The sequence below is a fragment of the Urocitellus parryii genome, chromosome 8 (genome assembly GCF_045843805.1).
Source record: "Urocitellus parryii isolate mUroPar1 chromosome 8, mUroPar1.hap1, whole genome shotgun sequence".
Lineage (NCBI taxonomy): Eukaryota > Metazoa > Chordata > Mammalia > Rodentia > Sciuridae > Urocitellus > Urocitellus parryii.
The window spans coordinates 27891840-27907248 of record NC_135538.1 but is presented as its reverse complement, the minus strand read 5'-3'; the positions used below and the strand labels follow the sequence as shown (position 1 = coordinate 27907248).

Sequence of the window (15409 nt, the reverse complement as noted above, 5' to 3'; positions counted from 1 at the left end):
TCAATAGACATTTCACAGAAGAACAAACACAATTGATCAACAAACATGAAAAAATGTTCATCATTTCTAGCAATTAGAGTAATGCAAATCAAAGCTACTCTAAAAATATTTCATCTCATTCCAGTCAAAATGGCAATTATCAAGAATATAAGCAATAATAAGTGCTGGCGAGGATGTGGGGGAAAAGGCACACCCATACATTACTGGTGGGACTGCAAGTTAGTGCAACAACCCTCGAAAGCAGTATGGAGATTCCTCAGAAAACCTGGAACCAACATTTGATCCAGCTATCCCACTCCTTGGTTTATACCCAAAAGACTTAGAATCAGTTTACTGCAGTGACACAGCCACATCAATGTTTATAGCAGATCAGTTCACAATAGTTAAACTATGAAACAAATCTAAATACCCTTCAACAGATGAATGGATAAAGAAAATGTGGTACATATACACAATGGAATGTGATTCGGCCTAAAGCATGAAATTATGGCATTTGCAGGTAAATGGATGGAACTGGAGAATATCATGCTAAGTGAAATAAGCAAATAAAAAAAAAAAAAAAACCAAAGGCCAGGTATTTTCTCTGATAAGCAGATTCTGATCCATATTGGGGAGGTGGGGAATAAAGGAACTTTGGATTGTGCAGAGGGGAGCGATGGAAGGGGAGGGACTGTGGGAAGGGGAAGGATGGTAGAAACAGACATTATTACATACATGTATGATTACACTACTGGTGTGACTGGGCACCATATACAGCCAGAGGAATGAGAAGTTATGTTCCATTTGTGTACAATGTGTCACAATGCATTCTACTGTCATGTACCACTAATTAGAGCAAATTTAAAAAAAAAAACATTTTTTAAAAATTTCCTAATTTAGATGGCTGTGGTGGCTCATGTCTGTAATTCCAGCTACTTGGGAGGCTGAGGTAGGGGACCACAAATTTAAGACCAGCCTTGGTAGCTTAGAACCAGTTTCAAAATATAAATAAATAAGTAAATAAATAACGCTCCTCTGGGGTTAATCCTCAGTATGGTGGTGGGGGGGGGGATTTTTATAATATAACTAGCAAGAAGATAAATTAACATGAACAACATATAAGTCTATACATATGGAAATCTATAAATAGTTAATAGTATAAAACTATCTATAAATATAGAGAAATAAAATTATTAGACGTGAATAATGTTAAATTAGAGAAAACTTCATTAAAGAAATAAATCTTAGGAAAGGAACCTTACATCCACATTTTAAGAGAATAGCAAAGTTAAAGTTAATTCCACTCCTGATTTTTTTAGGGAAGGGAGTCCTAGGGAATTTAACCCAAGGGCACTTAATCACTGAGATACACCTCCAGCCCTTTATAATTTTGAGACAGGATCTCACTAAGTTGCTTCGGGTTTTAAGTTGCTGAGGCTGGCTTTGAATTTGCAATTCTCCTGCCTTAGCTCAGCCTCTGGGCCACAAGTGGCATGTGCCACCATGACCAGCTTCACTCCTGATGTTTTTCTACTTCTGTACAAAATATTTGTTGAAAGGGAGAAAACATTTTTCATTCTTTGATTCATTATTACATTTGAAATGTAATACTTCTTGTATTAAATGTGATTTATTATTATATTTTAAATGAATGAAACTTTCGAGGTAATAGATTTTTTTTTCAAAAGCTACTGTATCATTGCACTTTCTCACCTGATTGTTGAGCATTAAAAGCAATAAGTCCTTAGTAGTGAAGTGAGTAAAGAAGTGTTCAGAATAAAGACTTAGCTCACTTTTTTGCATCTGGGCTCAGATATAAAAGAAATATTCTTGAATTGATTATTTCTAGCTAAAGACCATCTGAACTCAAGATACTGAATTCAAGTTCTTTCTTTTTAGCTGTCATTTTTGCTCATTTGTGATATAACAGCTGTGATTCTTTCAGTGGGAAACAAATAATTAAATTAGAATTTCATGATGCTTCACAGCTCTAGGGATAACTGGGAAATTATCACTCATAAAATAACTAAGAGGCAAAGCAGGACAGCATGTGCAGAAAACGAGTACCAAATCACCTTGCTGACCTAATCTGGAGGAGGATTATTATAATAGAAAATTCTGGAAGAAAACTTAAAAAAACCCAAATTCTTCTTCCATTCCTTTTGCAGTGCACATAAATTCTTCCTACAAAAAGAATTATGCTAGTTTTGCAATGTTCTTTAATTTGTTACTTGAAACATTTTTCAAAGCCTTAAATTTCTTCTGGGAATATGCCATAAATAAATGAAAGCAGGATCTGAAAGAGATATTTGTACAAGGAGTATTGACAGAAGTAGTACTTACAGTATAAAAGAGTTGGGAACAACCCACATTCCTGCTGATGAATGAATGGATACACAAAATGTGGTATGTGCATATGGTGAAATATTATTCAGCCTTTAAAAGGAATGAAATGCTGACATAAACTACAATAAACATGAACTTTGAAAGTAAAATAAGAAATCACAAAACAAGCATCTCTTAAATGAGGTACCTGCAAGAGTCAAACTCAGAGACAGAATGTAGAATAAATAAATACAGGTCCATTGACAATGAAAAAAAATATTTTTTTACAAAGGGTTACAATGGCAAATTGTAAGTTATGTATATTTTTACTACCACCATCAAAACAAAGCAAAAATCCAAAAAACCAACCCTACAATTTTGAATGAATTATATTCTGTCTTAAGGAGATGTTACCCATTGTTTAACAATTTCCCTTCTGTGAAACATTTAGGTTTCCTCTAATTTTTTGTTACCATAAAATTTAATGTAGTGAACGTTACAAACATACCCTTGTTCCCATATCAGTTATTTCTTTAAGGATAGTTTAAAAATGACACAACTAATCAAAGAACATGAATTATTCCAAAACTCTTGATGCATAATGCCAAATTTCTATCCAGAAAGATCTGGACAATTTATATTCTCAACATCAGTGTAGAAAAGTGACTTTTACACTGGGCCCAAGACAAAACACTCTCATCTCTTTAAAAATAATAACAAAAACAAAAAGTTCAGGATTTTAACTTGTCCTTATTTAAAACCCCTTAAGTGAATAGTTTTCATATATTTATGACCAGTCTACACATACCCTTCCAATAACTGCCCCAATTGTTTCAAATTAAAATGCAAACCCATATTCAGAAGGTTGGAAAGATGGGAAGAGACCCACTTGGGAGAGCTCTGAAGGGGAGGAAGGGTTGGGGCTAGGGGTTTAGACCTAATCTTTGAAGATATGAAGAAGAATAAAATTTTAAGATAAAGGGAGGGAGTAACAGGAAAATGTGGGGGAAAATCCACTATTTAACAAAAGAAGAACAATCATATGCATCAATAATGATTAATCTACTTAACAAAATGGATCTGCTAAAGAAGAATCTTCATGGGCAAAGAATTTCCAATTGTTGAAAAACCTCCCTAGACATTCTGATGTTCAGCCAGATTTGGCAACAATCACTGTGGGTCACTGAGTGAAATTCCTCTTCTTCTAGTATATTCTTCTTCCTTTTCATCATAACACCTGGCAAACATCTGTTTTTCTACTCATTCCCTGGATAACATAACTGCATAGAGCAAGCCTTGGTTGCTCTCCTTAGGTGCTCAATATTCACTAGCCACAATTAGTACCTCCATGGTGACATATCACACATTATTATTCTTGGACTTGGACTTGGTCATGCTATATAACATGTCGTCACCCAATCTGCCATCTGCTGAAAGTGGTATTAATCATAATCAAAGCTTGAGGCCTTTGTCCCAAAACACTTGTTTACAAAGCAACTGCGGAAACACTGCATTTTACCAAAGCTCTAGGTCATCCTAGAACTCCTGGACCCTTAGGAACCATCGACATCTGGACACATATGGACACCAGCAAGCTGGGCATCATGCTGAGCTACAAAGAACTCTTCAGGCTTTGTGTTCTAAAAATAAAAAAATCAACCCAAACCTGGAAACTCATCTGATATACACAATAAAGAACTAAACAAAAACAATGCCAATGAAATGATGGTGAGATCAAGCTGGAGGTGGGAAGGTAGGAGGGTAATGGAAATAGAGACAATGCTGATAAAGGCTATCTTGAAGTCATGGCAGGAAAAAAAGAGGGCTAATCTGGCAAATGGAAAATAGACATCAATCTTTCTTTGTATGTCAATTGGTTTGTTACATAACTCTTCCAAAGTAAAGCCAACACCATTAATAATGTAAAAACTAAATCTTTATTAGGCACACATTACTGTTTGAATAGCACTATCACTGACGTCAAAGAAAATTAGTTGATAAGGCAAGGCTCTCTGCTCTTTCTCAAGTTACTGTGGAAAAATGAAGATCTTAATGCTGCTTAACTGCTTTTAATTTTCCAGCCATGGATCTTTTTCAGCATTATAATGGGAAAGACATGATTATACAGTACAGGTACCTAATTCCCTTTCAAAGTTCTGAAAATGACTATCTCCCCTTATGAATGAGAACATCATCTTCTCCAGAACCAAGAGTGACTTTAAGCAGGCACTGCACATCCCACGTGATCCACAACAGCCTTGGCTTATGAAATCCAAACGCAGTCTGTGTGAAAGTTACACACAACCTACACATTCTCCCTTGTTGGCTAAAACATTTAGCCAGATCCAGAAAGAAGATAAAGAATACTCTTAGGAATATTTTAGGAAAAGGGAAATTTAATATAACCAATGTTCATGTCAAACAAGCATAAATGTAACAATATGTAAAGAAATACAGGATATTTTATACATATTATACACTAAGGATATAACACTAACTGCCTACTAGATTCCAGGATTTTAACATATGTTTCTTCATTTAATGCTCACTAAAGAGCCCACATCCCTCCCAAAGAGATTAGTGTCCTGCTCCTTCCTCCTGGTGACCTGTGCAACACTGGGCTGATGCAGAAATCCTAAATGTATGAAGGAATGTCTGGGATACTCTTGGTGAGCATGTTTTCTTAGTCCTAAAATAAAGATGCAGGGAAAGAGCCTCCTTTTTCCTTGACATTGGAGATTGATCCTGGAATGGCCACAGCCACCTGGCAACCCTAAGAAAGCCACCTAGGAGGCAGCGTAACCACGGTAACGGTGAGGGACAGGCACTGAGCTAATATTTTCATGCTGCTGCTTACCAGGCGCTGGAGCCAGTCCTACTTCTAGACTTCATGTTTCAGGAGATCCACGGGTTCTTTACTGTTTAAACTCATGGAAGTTAGCTAGTCTGGTACTTGTAGGATGTCAACAGTGTTCCATCTCATCTAAGCAGGTATTACTGTTTTTAAATAAGAAAACTGGATTTCCCAAAGGTTAAAAATTTGCCTAAGATGTCACTCTTTCCCAGTATCAAGGCAACGGTTATCATGTGACAATCTCCCAACAGTCTGTGCCTTTTCAACAAAACTGTATGGACACTTCTAGAAATGGCTGTTCCTGTAAACTCCAGGGAAGAGAGCCTACCATGTAGTCAAAACAACTAAAGAAGTTAGATTTAGGATTTTATTAATCACAGAGCAGTGGAAAGAAAAAACATCAGCTTTGCCTACTTGACAAGGTTCTTATAAGCCTCTGGAGTTAATGACACACACACAAATCTCTGAGTGTCAAGGGATTGACTATTATTTCTACCTACATGAACAAATACTGCACATAATAAAATGGTCTAAGTCAGTCATGGTAATCATATGAGTTCACCAAAACCATTTCATGGTTATTTCTTTTTAGATTAGGTTGAAAAATAAATTAGAACCTCTATAGCCTCTAAGGCCTGTTGGTGTAATATTTCTATGGATCATCTCCTGTTTTAAAGTCTGTCAGTTAAGAAAGTATATGGCCTTTTGCTTTTAGAATGTAGATCAAGGCTCCTGGTTTACATCACAGGCTTTAGAAACTGGCTATCCTCTGGGATGCCTCCCCCGCCCCCACCATCTTGCTGTTTCTCCTACCTCAGCCTCAAAGGCCTCTAACCAGCTTGGGGCACAAGCTGTAATTGCTCTTATTTAAAACCACATTGAACAGCTGGGTGTGGTGGCACACACCAACCATCCCAGCGGCTCAGAAGTCTGAGGTAGGAGGATCTTGAAATCAAAGCCAGCCTCAGCTACAGCAAGGCACTAAGCAACTCAGTGAGCCCCTGTCTCTAAATAAAATGCAAAAAAAAAAAAAAAAAAAAGGGTGGGGATGTGGCTCAGTGATTAAGTGCCCCTGAAATGAATCCCTAGTACCCCACCTTAAAAAAAATAAACAAAATAACTATATTAAATTTATGATAAAAGGCACAACTTTTAATAGACTAAATGTAAATCACAGTTGAACAACCTAAAAATGAAAAAGGCACTTTTCATACCTTAACTTGGATTAATTATAGGAATTTAAATATTTAAGTGTTTAAACTTATGTAAAGATATGCAATCAGCTTTCATAGCCATTCTACATTGGAGGATTCAACTCACATTGAAAATACTGGAGGAAAAAGAACAACACTGAAAATGTTCAAATGTTTTTTCATGTCATTATTGTTAAAAAAAATTACAGTGCAACAACTATTTACATAGCGTTTATACTATATCAGGTATGATAAGTTTGCTACAGATGATTTAAGGAATATGAGAGGATTTCATAGGTTATACGCAAATACTATGCTATTTTATGCAAGGGACATGAGCATCTGACAATTATGGCATCCACAGAGGATCGTGGAACTAATTCCCAAAAGCTAAGGAATTGGTTATAATGTATATAACCATTTATATAGAGAGAAATGTGATAAAATATTTATATATACCATGTATAATATATAATAACATTTCATTATTTCAGCCAAATTTGAGGGCTCCAATGAACAAAAGAAGGAATGACCATAAAAACATCAAATATTAGAGCACTACTCTTTAGCTAATGCTTAACATCAGCAGGATGGATTAATTAAAATCGCTCACCCTGTGTGTTGGATAGATTCAACAACCAAAGTTTGTTTTAACAATATACCATAATTCAGCAAACTTAAAAAAATCCAAACCAGAAACTTTTTTCTTCTTTTCTTTTCTTTTTTTTTTTCCCTTATTTTCTATTTGCACACTCTGAATCCCCAAGTAAAGCTCTCAGAAAATACATGTTTCCTGGCAATAAAAAAGGTGCCATGCACAGTTCCTGAATCAGATACTATGCTCAGAAGGGTATGGAAGTCTCCCCCCTCTATTATGGGGCAGGAACATTTAATGTATTAACCATATTAAAAAGGGAATTGCAAGAAAGGGCTTGAGGAACCACTACCATCACAATTGCTTGGGGCTCTTTTGCTATTGAGTTGAAGCTTTCATCCTTAACTTTCCATATCTGTGGATCACTTTTTACTCAAGCCAACAAAAAATGACTCAGTGTATGGAAAGAAGCCCAAGGTTCTGACTACCTACTCCGATACCCCACTCCTTATCCTAGCTGGACAAGTTGAAAATGCAGAACATAAAAGTCAAAGAAATTCAGTTGAAACATCCCCTTGGACCCAGGACTCAGGGCAGGTGCAATCCTGTGTACAACTGGCCAGATGCCTGATAGCCTCAGCGGTGTTCTCCCCTGTCAGTGCCTTGACAGGACAGCTCCCTTCTCAGCTCTGACCAAAAGGGAGGTTAGAGACAGTGCCAACATAAATGAGTGTGTGTCTGCACCACTGTGGGAGATGGATCAAATCAATAGGTGCTGGAAACACATATAAAAGTGTGAAGACATGAGAAATCACTCTTTTTGTTTGTTTTGAGACAGGGTCTCAGCATGTTGCCCAAGCTGGTCTTGAACTCCTGGGCTCAAGCAATTCTTCCATCTCAGCTCCTGAGTAGTTGGAACTAAATGCTACCAGTTCCAAAAATTATCCATTTTTAAATTGAGATGTGAGTGGGGAATCCTCCTTAGTGTCTTTGAGGACTAATGGATAAAATGACAATAATGGTTATAATGATAGATTATAGATAGTTCTCTATAGTAAAAGTGCCATTATTTTTTAAAATTTTTTTTAGATATTGATAAGCCTTTTTTTTATTCATTTATTTATATGTGGTGCTGAGAATCGAACCCAGTGTCTCACACATGCTAGACAAACACTCTACCACTGAGCTACAACCCCAGCTCTAAAAGTGCCGTTCTTACATTACTTAAAAAAAAAAAAATCAGAAAGTGATACACACAAGGTCAACTCCTAAGGCTTTTCCCACTAAAAGTCTTTGAACTCTAATAGCCCTCCCTCTTCTTACCAGAAAATTAATGGAGGAGCTTAAAATGAAATCATAAAAATCTGCACAAGCTTCCTTTTGACTTGAAGACCTTGACCAGAAAGCTCTTTAAAGAGAAAGCTGATATTCCTAGGCTAAAAAGGAACCAGAAAAAGTTAAAACAAAACCAAACCAGAACCAAACCAGAAAAAACTGCTTCTGCTCCTTAAGTGAACTCTACACAACCTTGAAAATGTCCCTTGGTCTGTCATCTAAACTGTTTTGCTTTCAAACAAGGAAACATTTCTATTTTACTCCTGTGCATGAAGCACACTAACTTCTTAGGACATATTTCCTTTGAATTCACAGACCATGAAACCAGGCTCCTTTAGGATTATCAATACATTTTTTTACTATCACCATGTCAAAGCATTTATACTGGGCTTAGTGCTCCCCAAATTATCAGATTCTAATTCTTCTATCATTTCAAGAGCTTAGCTTAAGTATTAATGCCACGGTAACAAAAAGGCTACAAAGTTATATTCTTCTTTGGTAACAGCACGAAAAACAATTGTTTAAGAGAAACTATAAAACTATTTACATTATAGTAAAAAATGTATAGTACAAATTCAAAAGTCCAAATCAAAGCTTCTATGAAGAATCTAGGAAATCACTGTCTGCATGTTTTCCTCCCTGGTTATAACCTATTACCTGACTTTAGTTTCCCTCTAAACTGCTGAAATGACATGAGATTTTAAAAGATTTCAGTTTCACAACTTAAAAAATGTTTATAGATATAAATGAGGAACTCCTGAACTAAATCAACTTTCTTTAATATATACATTCCATGTGTGTGTGCGTGTTTGTGTTAAACCAGTGAATATTTTAGGAATACTAGGAAGTAACAAAGAACAATACAAACAACACCCTAACATAGTTATCAATCAGCTTAAGAAATAAAGTTATATATAGATGGGCATAGTGGCGCATGCTTGTAATCCCAGCTATTTGGGAGGTTGGTCAGGAGGATTCCAAGTTGGAGACCAACCTGGATAACTTTGCAAGACCCTGTCTCAAAAAAAAAAAAAAAAACTTTTCAAAAGTATTCGAAATGTAGGTCAGTGGTAAAGTGCCCCTGGGTTTGATCCCTAATACCACACACAAAAAATGTTCTAAATATGCTCAAAGCTGCATGTGCACCGCTCCAAGATCTCTTTCTACTCCTCCATCCCCACTGTGATGTCCATACAGGCATCTATCCTCACATATTATCTGTATGAGTGTTCTTAAAGCATACTATGGTAACACAGCCACATCAATGTTTATTGCAGCTCAATTAACAATAGCTAAACTGTGAAAGCAACCTAGATGCCCTCCAATAGATGAATGGATAAAGAAACTGGTATATATACACAATGGAATATTACTCAGCATTAAAAGAGAACAAAATTATGGCATCTTCAGGAAAATGGATGGAGTTGGAGATATCATGTTAAGTGAAGTAAGCCAATCCCAAAAAACCAGAGGCCGAATGTTCTCTCCAATAAGTGGATACCGATCCATAAAACGGGGTTGGGGGGGACATAAGAAAAATGGAGAAACTTTGATGGGGCAGAGGGGAGGGAGAGGTGGGAAGTGGGAATGGAGGCAAGAAAGATGGTGGAATGAGATGGACATCATTACCCTAGGTACATGTATGACTGCACATATGGTATGACACTGCATCATGTATAACCACAGAAATGTAAAGTTGTGTTGCAATTGTGAACAATGAATCAAAATTCATTCTGTTTTCATATATACCTAATTAAAATAAATTTTTAAAAGAAACTGTACTTTATGTGCCCTGCCAATTGTTTATTTTGTTCAAATTTTTTAAAAAGTTTTTTTTGTCAAAATGTTTACATATTTAAAAAAATGATTACATAAAGTTTCTCTAGGGTATATGAATCTGCTGGATCTAGGATGGATAAATCATTCATTTTCCTCAATAATGCCAAAATCTTAAGTGATTATAAAAATTCATACCCCAACCAACAAGGGGATTTCTCTAACATCCTTTCCAACTGTTATTCTCTTATTTATAAACTTTGGGTAATCTAAACAGTGCAAAATGATTTATCATTGTTTAAGCTAAAAAACATCTTTTTTATGTTTTAAAAAAATATTTACATAATATATTTGGATATTTGTGATTCCTGTGTTTAGATACAATGGAGAAATAAATTTCAAGCTTAGTTTCACATTTTATTAGGATAGCTCTGTTTTGATCTTGCTCTTAATTTGGGGGCAATCCCTTCATCCTAGGATATAGTTTTTATTCTTAAGGGTGGGCCCTTTTAGAGGTTCATTAGAAATTTTAAATCCCAATAACTTGGTAGGTTCAGACTCCCAACTCTCTCTTCCCTATGGTGGGAGTGCCCAGTGGGAGTGCCCTTGCTGAAGTCTCTGTTCAGCTTTGCAGCCTTTCCAGCTGCTCCCTGCCCCTGGAGCTCCCCTGCAGTTACTACTCCTCAGAGGCACACTCCAGGGTTGACCAAGAATTGAAGAGGGCTCCTCCCTCTGTGGCATCTTCAATTAGGGTCCAGGCACTCTGGCAGCCTCACGCAGACTCCTCAGACCAAGAAGACTATCATTTCATTTCCAGCCTGAGTTCTTTCTGCCCCACGTCCTGCAGTCCAGGGAGGGCCCCAAGGGAAAAACCATTTAAATGTAGATGTTTCCCCAGTTGCTATCCTTCACTAAAGGATCCAAACCTTTGCTGTTTCACTATTCTCTGCATTCTAACTTTTTTTTTTTTTTTTAGTGTTTTTCCACAATTACAACTGTCATTCGCAGGAGGAACACATTTCAACTCAGCCATTCTCCCTAGTCTTTGATTTTATGGTTTATGGTATTTTTAAAATCTTGTTTAAAAAATTCTCCAAAGTCACCAACAGTTTGTATATTTTATTCTAAAAATACTTTTTTCTAAATTACTTTTTTCATATTTTGGTCATTAATTCACTCAATTCAGTTTTGTGCAGGATTTAAAATAGGGATCCAGATATATAGATACAGATAATAGATTATCATTGTTATCAATTCCAATGTCTTGTTTGTTCGTGCCTATAGCCATACTCTGTGATTTGTTAATTATCATAGCTTTATGAGGAGTCTTGTTATCTCATAGAGCAAGTCCTTCACCTTACATTCTCCAACATTGCTTTGCCTATTCTTGGTCCTTTATTTTTAAATAAACTTTGGAATCAGTTTGTCAAATTACTTGAAAAGGATTGCAGGGGAGAATTAACATCTTTGAAATATCAAGACTTCTTATCCACAATTTTGTATGTTTTCCCATTCCTTCAGCTCTTCGTTAATGTCTTTTTATAAATTTTTCCAAAAAATTTTATATTATAAACTTAAAATATCTTTTAAAAATCATATTCTTAATTTATCTTTTCATCCAATTTATCCCAATTTACTATGCAATGGCAAATGAATGTTATCAAATTATATACTAAAGTTATAAAATCTAAGATTTAGTTCATAATACACAAACTATTTGTTAATAATATGTTAACACTTTCGTTTATGCACAGTTTTGTATACCATGGTCTTATCAAGTAAGTACTTACCAAGAAGCTCCATGGTCTCTACTTTCAGTGTCTGTGAAATTAGAGTCCAAAAACATATCTTTGTAGATTCGACCAACTAGGCAATACATATCTGAAGCAACTTGTCCTTCACTTTGCACCATGGGAATCATAATGTCAAGAGCTTTTGCTCTATCTCCAGGGAGATTTCTCCTAAGATAGAGAATATTGTTGTTTCAATATAGATTGCAAAAGCGATATAGGCCAATTCTTTTTAAAACTTTATTGAATGTATCGATTGACTCATATTAGTGAACTCTGGCAGGATAAAACAACAAAAGATTTTGAGAGTCCTCTGTAGATTTCTGTGCTAAGCCTTTTTTATCCTATTGTATCTCTAAAGGGTTGAGCAAGCATCTCTTCTGGTTGCTCGTTGGCTCTTGGTGATGGATTTGTACTACCCATCTTTAGTCCTTCCAACTTCCTTGCACCCTATATACAGCTTCAGGTCTGTGGAATGAGATTAGAAGTATAGTGTGTGGCCTTGAGTGGGGCAGTCTATTATTCTAAATAGGGACAAACCCTTGACCTTGCATTTCAGTGGCTTTTGCTACAAAACCCTAAGCAAACTAATTCACAGACAATACCAAAAACTAACTCTAATTCATAAGTTGCCTGATTTCTATATGTGACCAACTGACTATCTAAGGAAGCTCTACTATATTGCTCATTTTTTAAAACCACATATCTAGGTAATTCACAAAACCAGAAAATATCCTCTAAGAGTTTTCATTTCTTGGATCTTAAAAATAGTATGCTAAGTGGGAAATTCAGTCACAAAGACCATATACTATATGATTCCAGCTATATGAAATGTCAAAAGTTGGCAAATCCATAGGGACACAAGGTGGGTTAGTGGTTGCCAAGGGTTAGAGGGTTGGTGGGGATGACTGCTCATTGATAGGGGAGTCTTTTGGAAAATGATGAAAATGTTCTAAAATGTATTAAATTGATGGTCACATACTCACACTCTGGAAATACATTTTTAGAAAGAAACCATTAAGTTATACACTTTAAGTGAATAAATTTATCCATTCAATTGTATGGTTCGAATTATATTTCAATAAAGCTATTATTTTAAAAGTGTTATGGCTAGGGATGTACACTCATTGATATAGCACTTATACAGCAAGCGGATGGCCTGAGTGGGCTCCCCAACACCAAAAAGCAAAAGAAGTAATCATATCTACTCTCAACCACTACTTCTAATCCATGAAATTCCCTTTTACCCTTGTATGAAACATCTTAAGTTGTATGCTCATCATTTCATTATATCTATTTTAGGAAATATACATAGAGAAAGCAAACACGCATAAAGTAAAATTACAAGAGGCATTTAGGGATTTTCATTTCATAATGTAACCTTCCATTCTACCTTTCAAAAAGGGATTTATTTGAAAACCAGTTGGAGCAGGTAATCTCTGGAGGTGTCTTCTATGTCTGTCAAATCTAAAGAAGATGTTAATAAATGGGAAGGTAAAATGGGCTTTTATTATATATTTATTGATAAAGTTAGTGAGTTCTGCAGTTTGTGTGGATCAAGAAGGAAAGACACAATCTCAGACTGAGCAACATGCTGACTTTTTCTTCTAGAGAGAAGCAACAGAGTCAGTAATGATGGGCACATACCCAGCACCAGGATGATGTGGCTTTGAGCCTCAGTTTAACGGCATGCACACTGCGAGCCTCAGGGACAATTACTCAACCTTTTCAACCTGCAGGTGCCTCTTCTGAAATAAGGACAGTCAAGGCTTACATGACATATGGCAAGAGCTACAGTAATGTGACACCCTTTCTTCTCATTGTTCTCTTCATTTGCGGTAACTACACATGTATGTCGTCAGTTCTCTCACCATGGAAGAAAACAGCAATACAACTAACAGTTTTGGACAGCACAGTGCTCTATCCCCATCCATACCAAGAGCACAGCGGGCCCTCCATGGTGGCTTAAAGTAGGAAGTGGCACTGAGATGAGCCACAATGCAGACAGAAAGCAGAAGCAGGGCTGGAGGCAACAATGCCAGTCTAATCCTAACCTCAAATATGACCAACAGAGTTTTGGTTATAAATAGGTGTAATCAGAGCAGTTCTGGTAAAAATATTCCCTTATTAGGAATGTTTGCCTAAACCTAACAATCCTTTCTCTGCTTTAGTTAATATTTGTGTGAATAACTATCTGGTGTTAAGTATAATGTCCACTCTAAATACCTGCAGATTCCACATTCTTGGATATAGCACCATAGAAAATATTTGTTTAAAAACTGCATCTGTATTGAATATGCATATAATTTCTTTTCCTGTCATTATTCCCCAAACAATAGAGTGCCTCACCTAAGTGTCATATTTATGTAACTTTAAAAATTCTAAAAAAGTGTAAATAGCAAATACAAACTTTGAGAAGAAGAATCATATGAATTTAAATAAACAAATAGTCGGGGAACCTCTACTGCCAATAAACATAAAGAAACCAGAATGCATGCTTCCTATATTTTATGTGGTACAGGTAGATATATTAATATTACATTCTAATGGGAGGTTACTGCAATGCCACAAGTACCCTGTAAAGAAACTGCAAGTTAAGGAATAATATAAGAGTATATTATGGAAAGGAATTTTTTCTTCTTACCTGTTCAGTGCAAATGCATAATGAAACTTGACGTGGTGATGAGAGGCCAAATCAAAGGTTGGCAGTTTTTCTAAAGTCTCTACCAGCTTCACAATGGAATCATAGTCCTTTCAAATAAGAGGAGAAAAGCATAGAATTAAACCATCAGGAGAAAGTTCTGACAACCAAATGCTTTATGTCAACCAGATCTCAATAAGAAATCAGAATTTAGAGAGAACTCTGAAGAACTTAGAAGAAACTATTATTTTTTTTTCAAAAAAGTTTGAATTAGAAATACAGTTACCAGGTTTGACAAAAACCAAAGAAACACAATAAACAGCAGCAATAGAATGATGCTGTACTGTCTACACATGGGGGGGATTCATTCTCCACAGAGTCGCATTCCTGGCATGCACTGTTCCATCAGGAAAATAAAAATTTCAAGGACATGGAGCAACTGCCTGAACTTCTGGTGTAAGGAACAAAATGGTTCCATTTCACATGAGTTAAGCTGTTCTGTCATAGGCCTCCTAAGTGCCACAGTTCTCATGTGAGTTCCTGTGAAGCTTTACACAGATATGTAAGGCTGGATGTGGGAATAAAAAAATCAGAAGTCACTTAAATTTTACTATTCACAGAAACAGAAAATCCTCAACTCAGGATTTTATTCAATCTATCATATTTTTAAAATTCTAAGACATGTCAATCAAAATAATATAGCATGTTAGTATGCTTTACATATATTTAAGTTCTTTACATAACTAGTCAATTGCATATTTCTTGCTTCTGGATGGTTAGATTGAGTACTATCAATTTCAAGTAAAACAATTTCAAGAAGTAAAAGAGATGCCCACAAAGCACTAAGAATTTCTGCTACTTGCCAAACAAAGCTTTCATTTATTGATTGACAGCAATGTCTAAAGCTAAGGGAGTAGAACA

At 35.9% G+C, this 15409-nt stretch overlaps 1 protein-coding gene across 4 annotated transcripts in view; it reads right to left on the bottom strand.

Annotated features, from left to right (window-relative positions):
• Positions 1–15409, bottom strand: part of Map3k5 (mitogen-activated protein kinase kinase kinase 5) — a 203065-nt gene that overhangs the window by 106763 nt on the left and 80893 nt on the right. For all 4 annotated transcript variants that reach the window (XM_026391862.2, XM_026391861.2, XM_026391864.2 and 1 more), the window contains exons 6-7: positions 14492–14598; positions 11848–12018 (exon numbers count right to left, since the gene is read on the bottom strand). In XM_026391862.2, coding sequence (XP_026247647.1) covers positions 11848–12018; positions 14492–14598 — 278 coding nt within the window. The remainder of the gene's footprint in view (positions 1–11847; positions 12019–14491; positions 14599–15409) is intronic.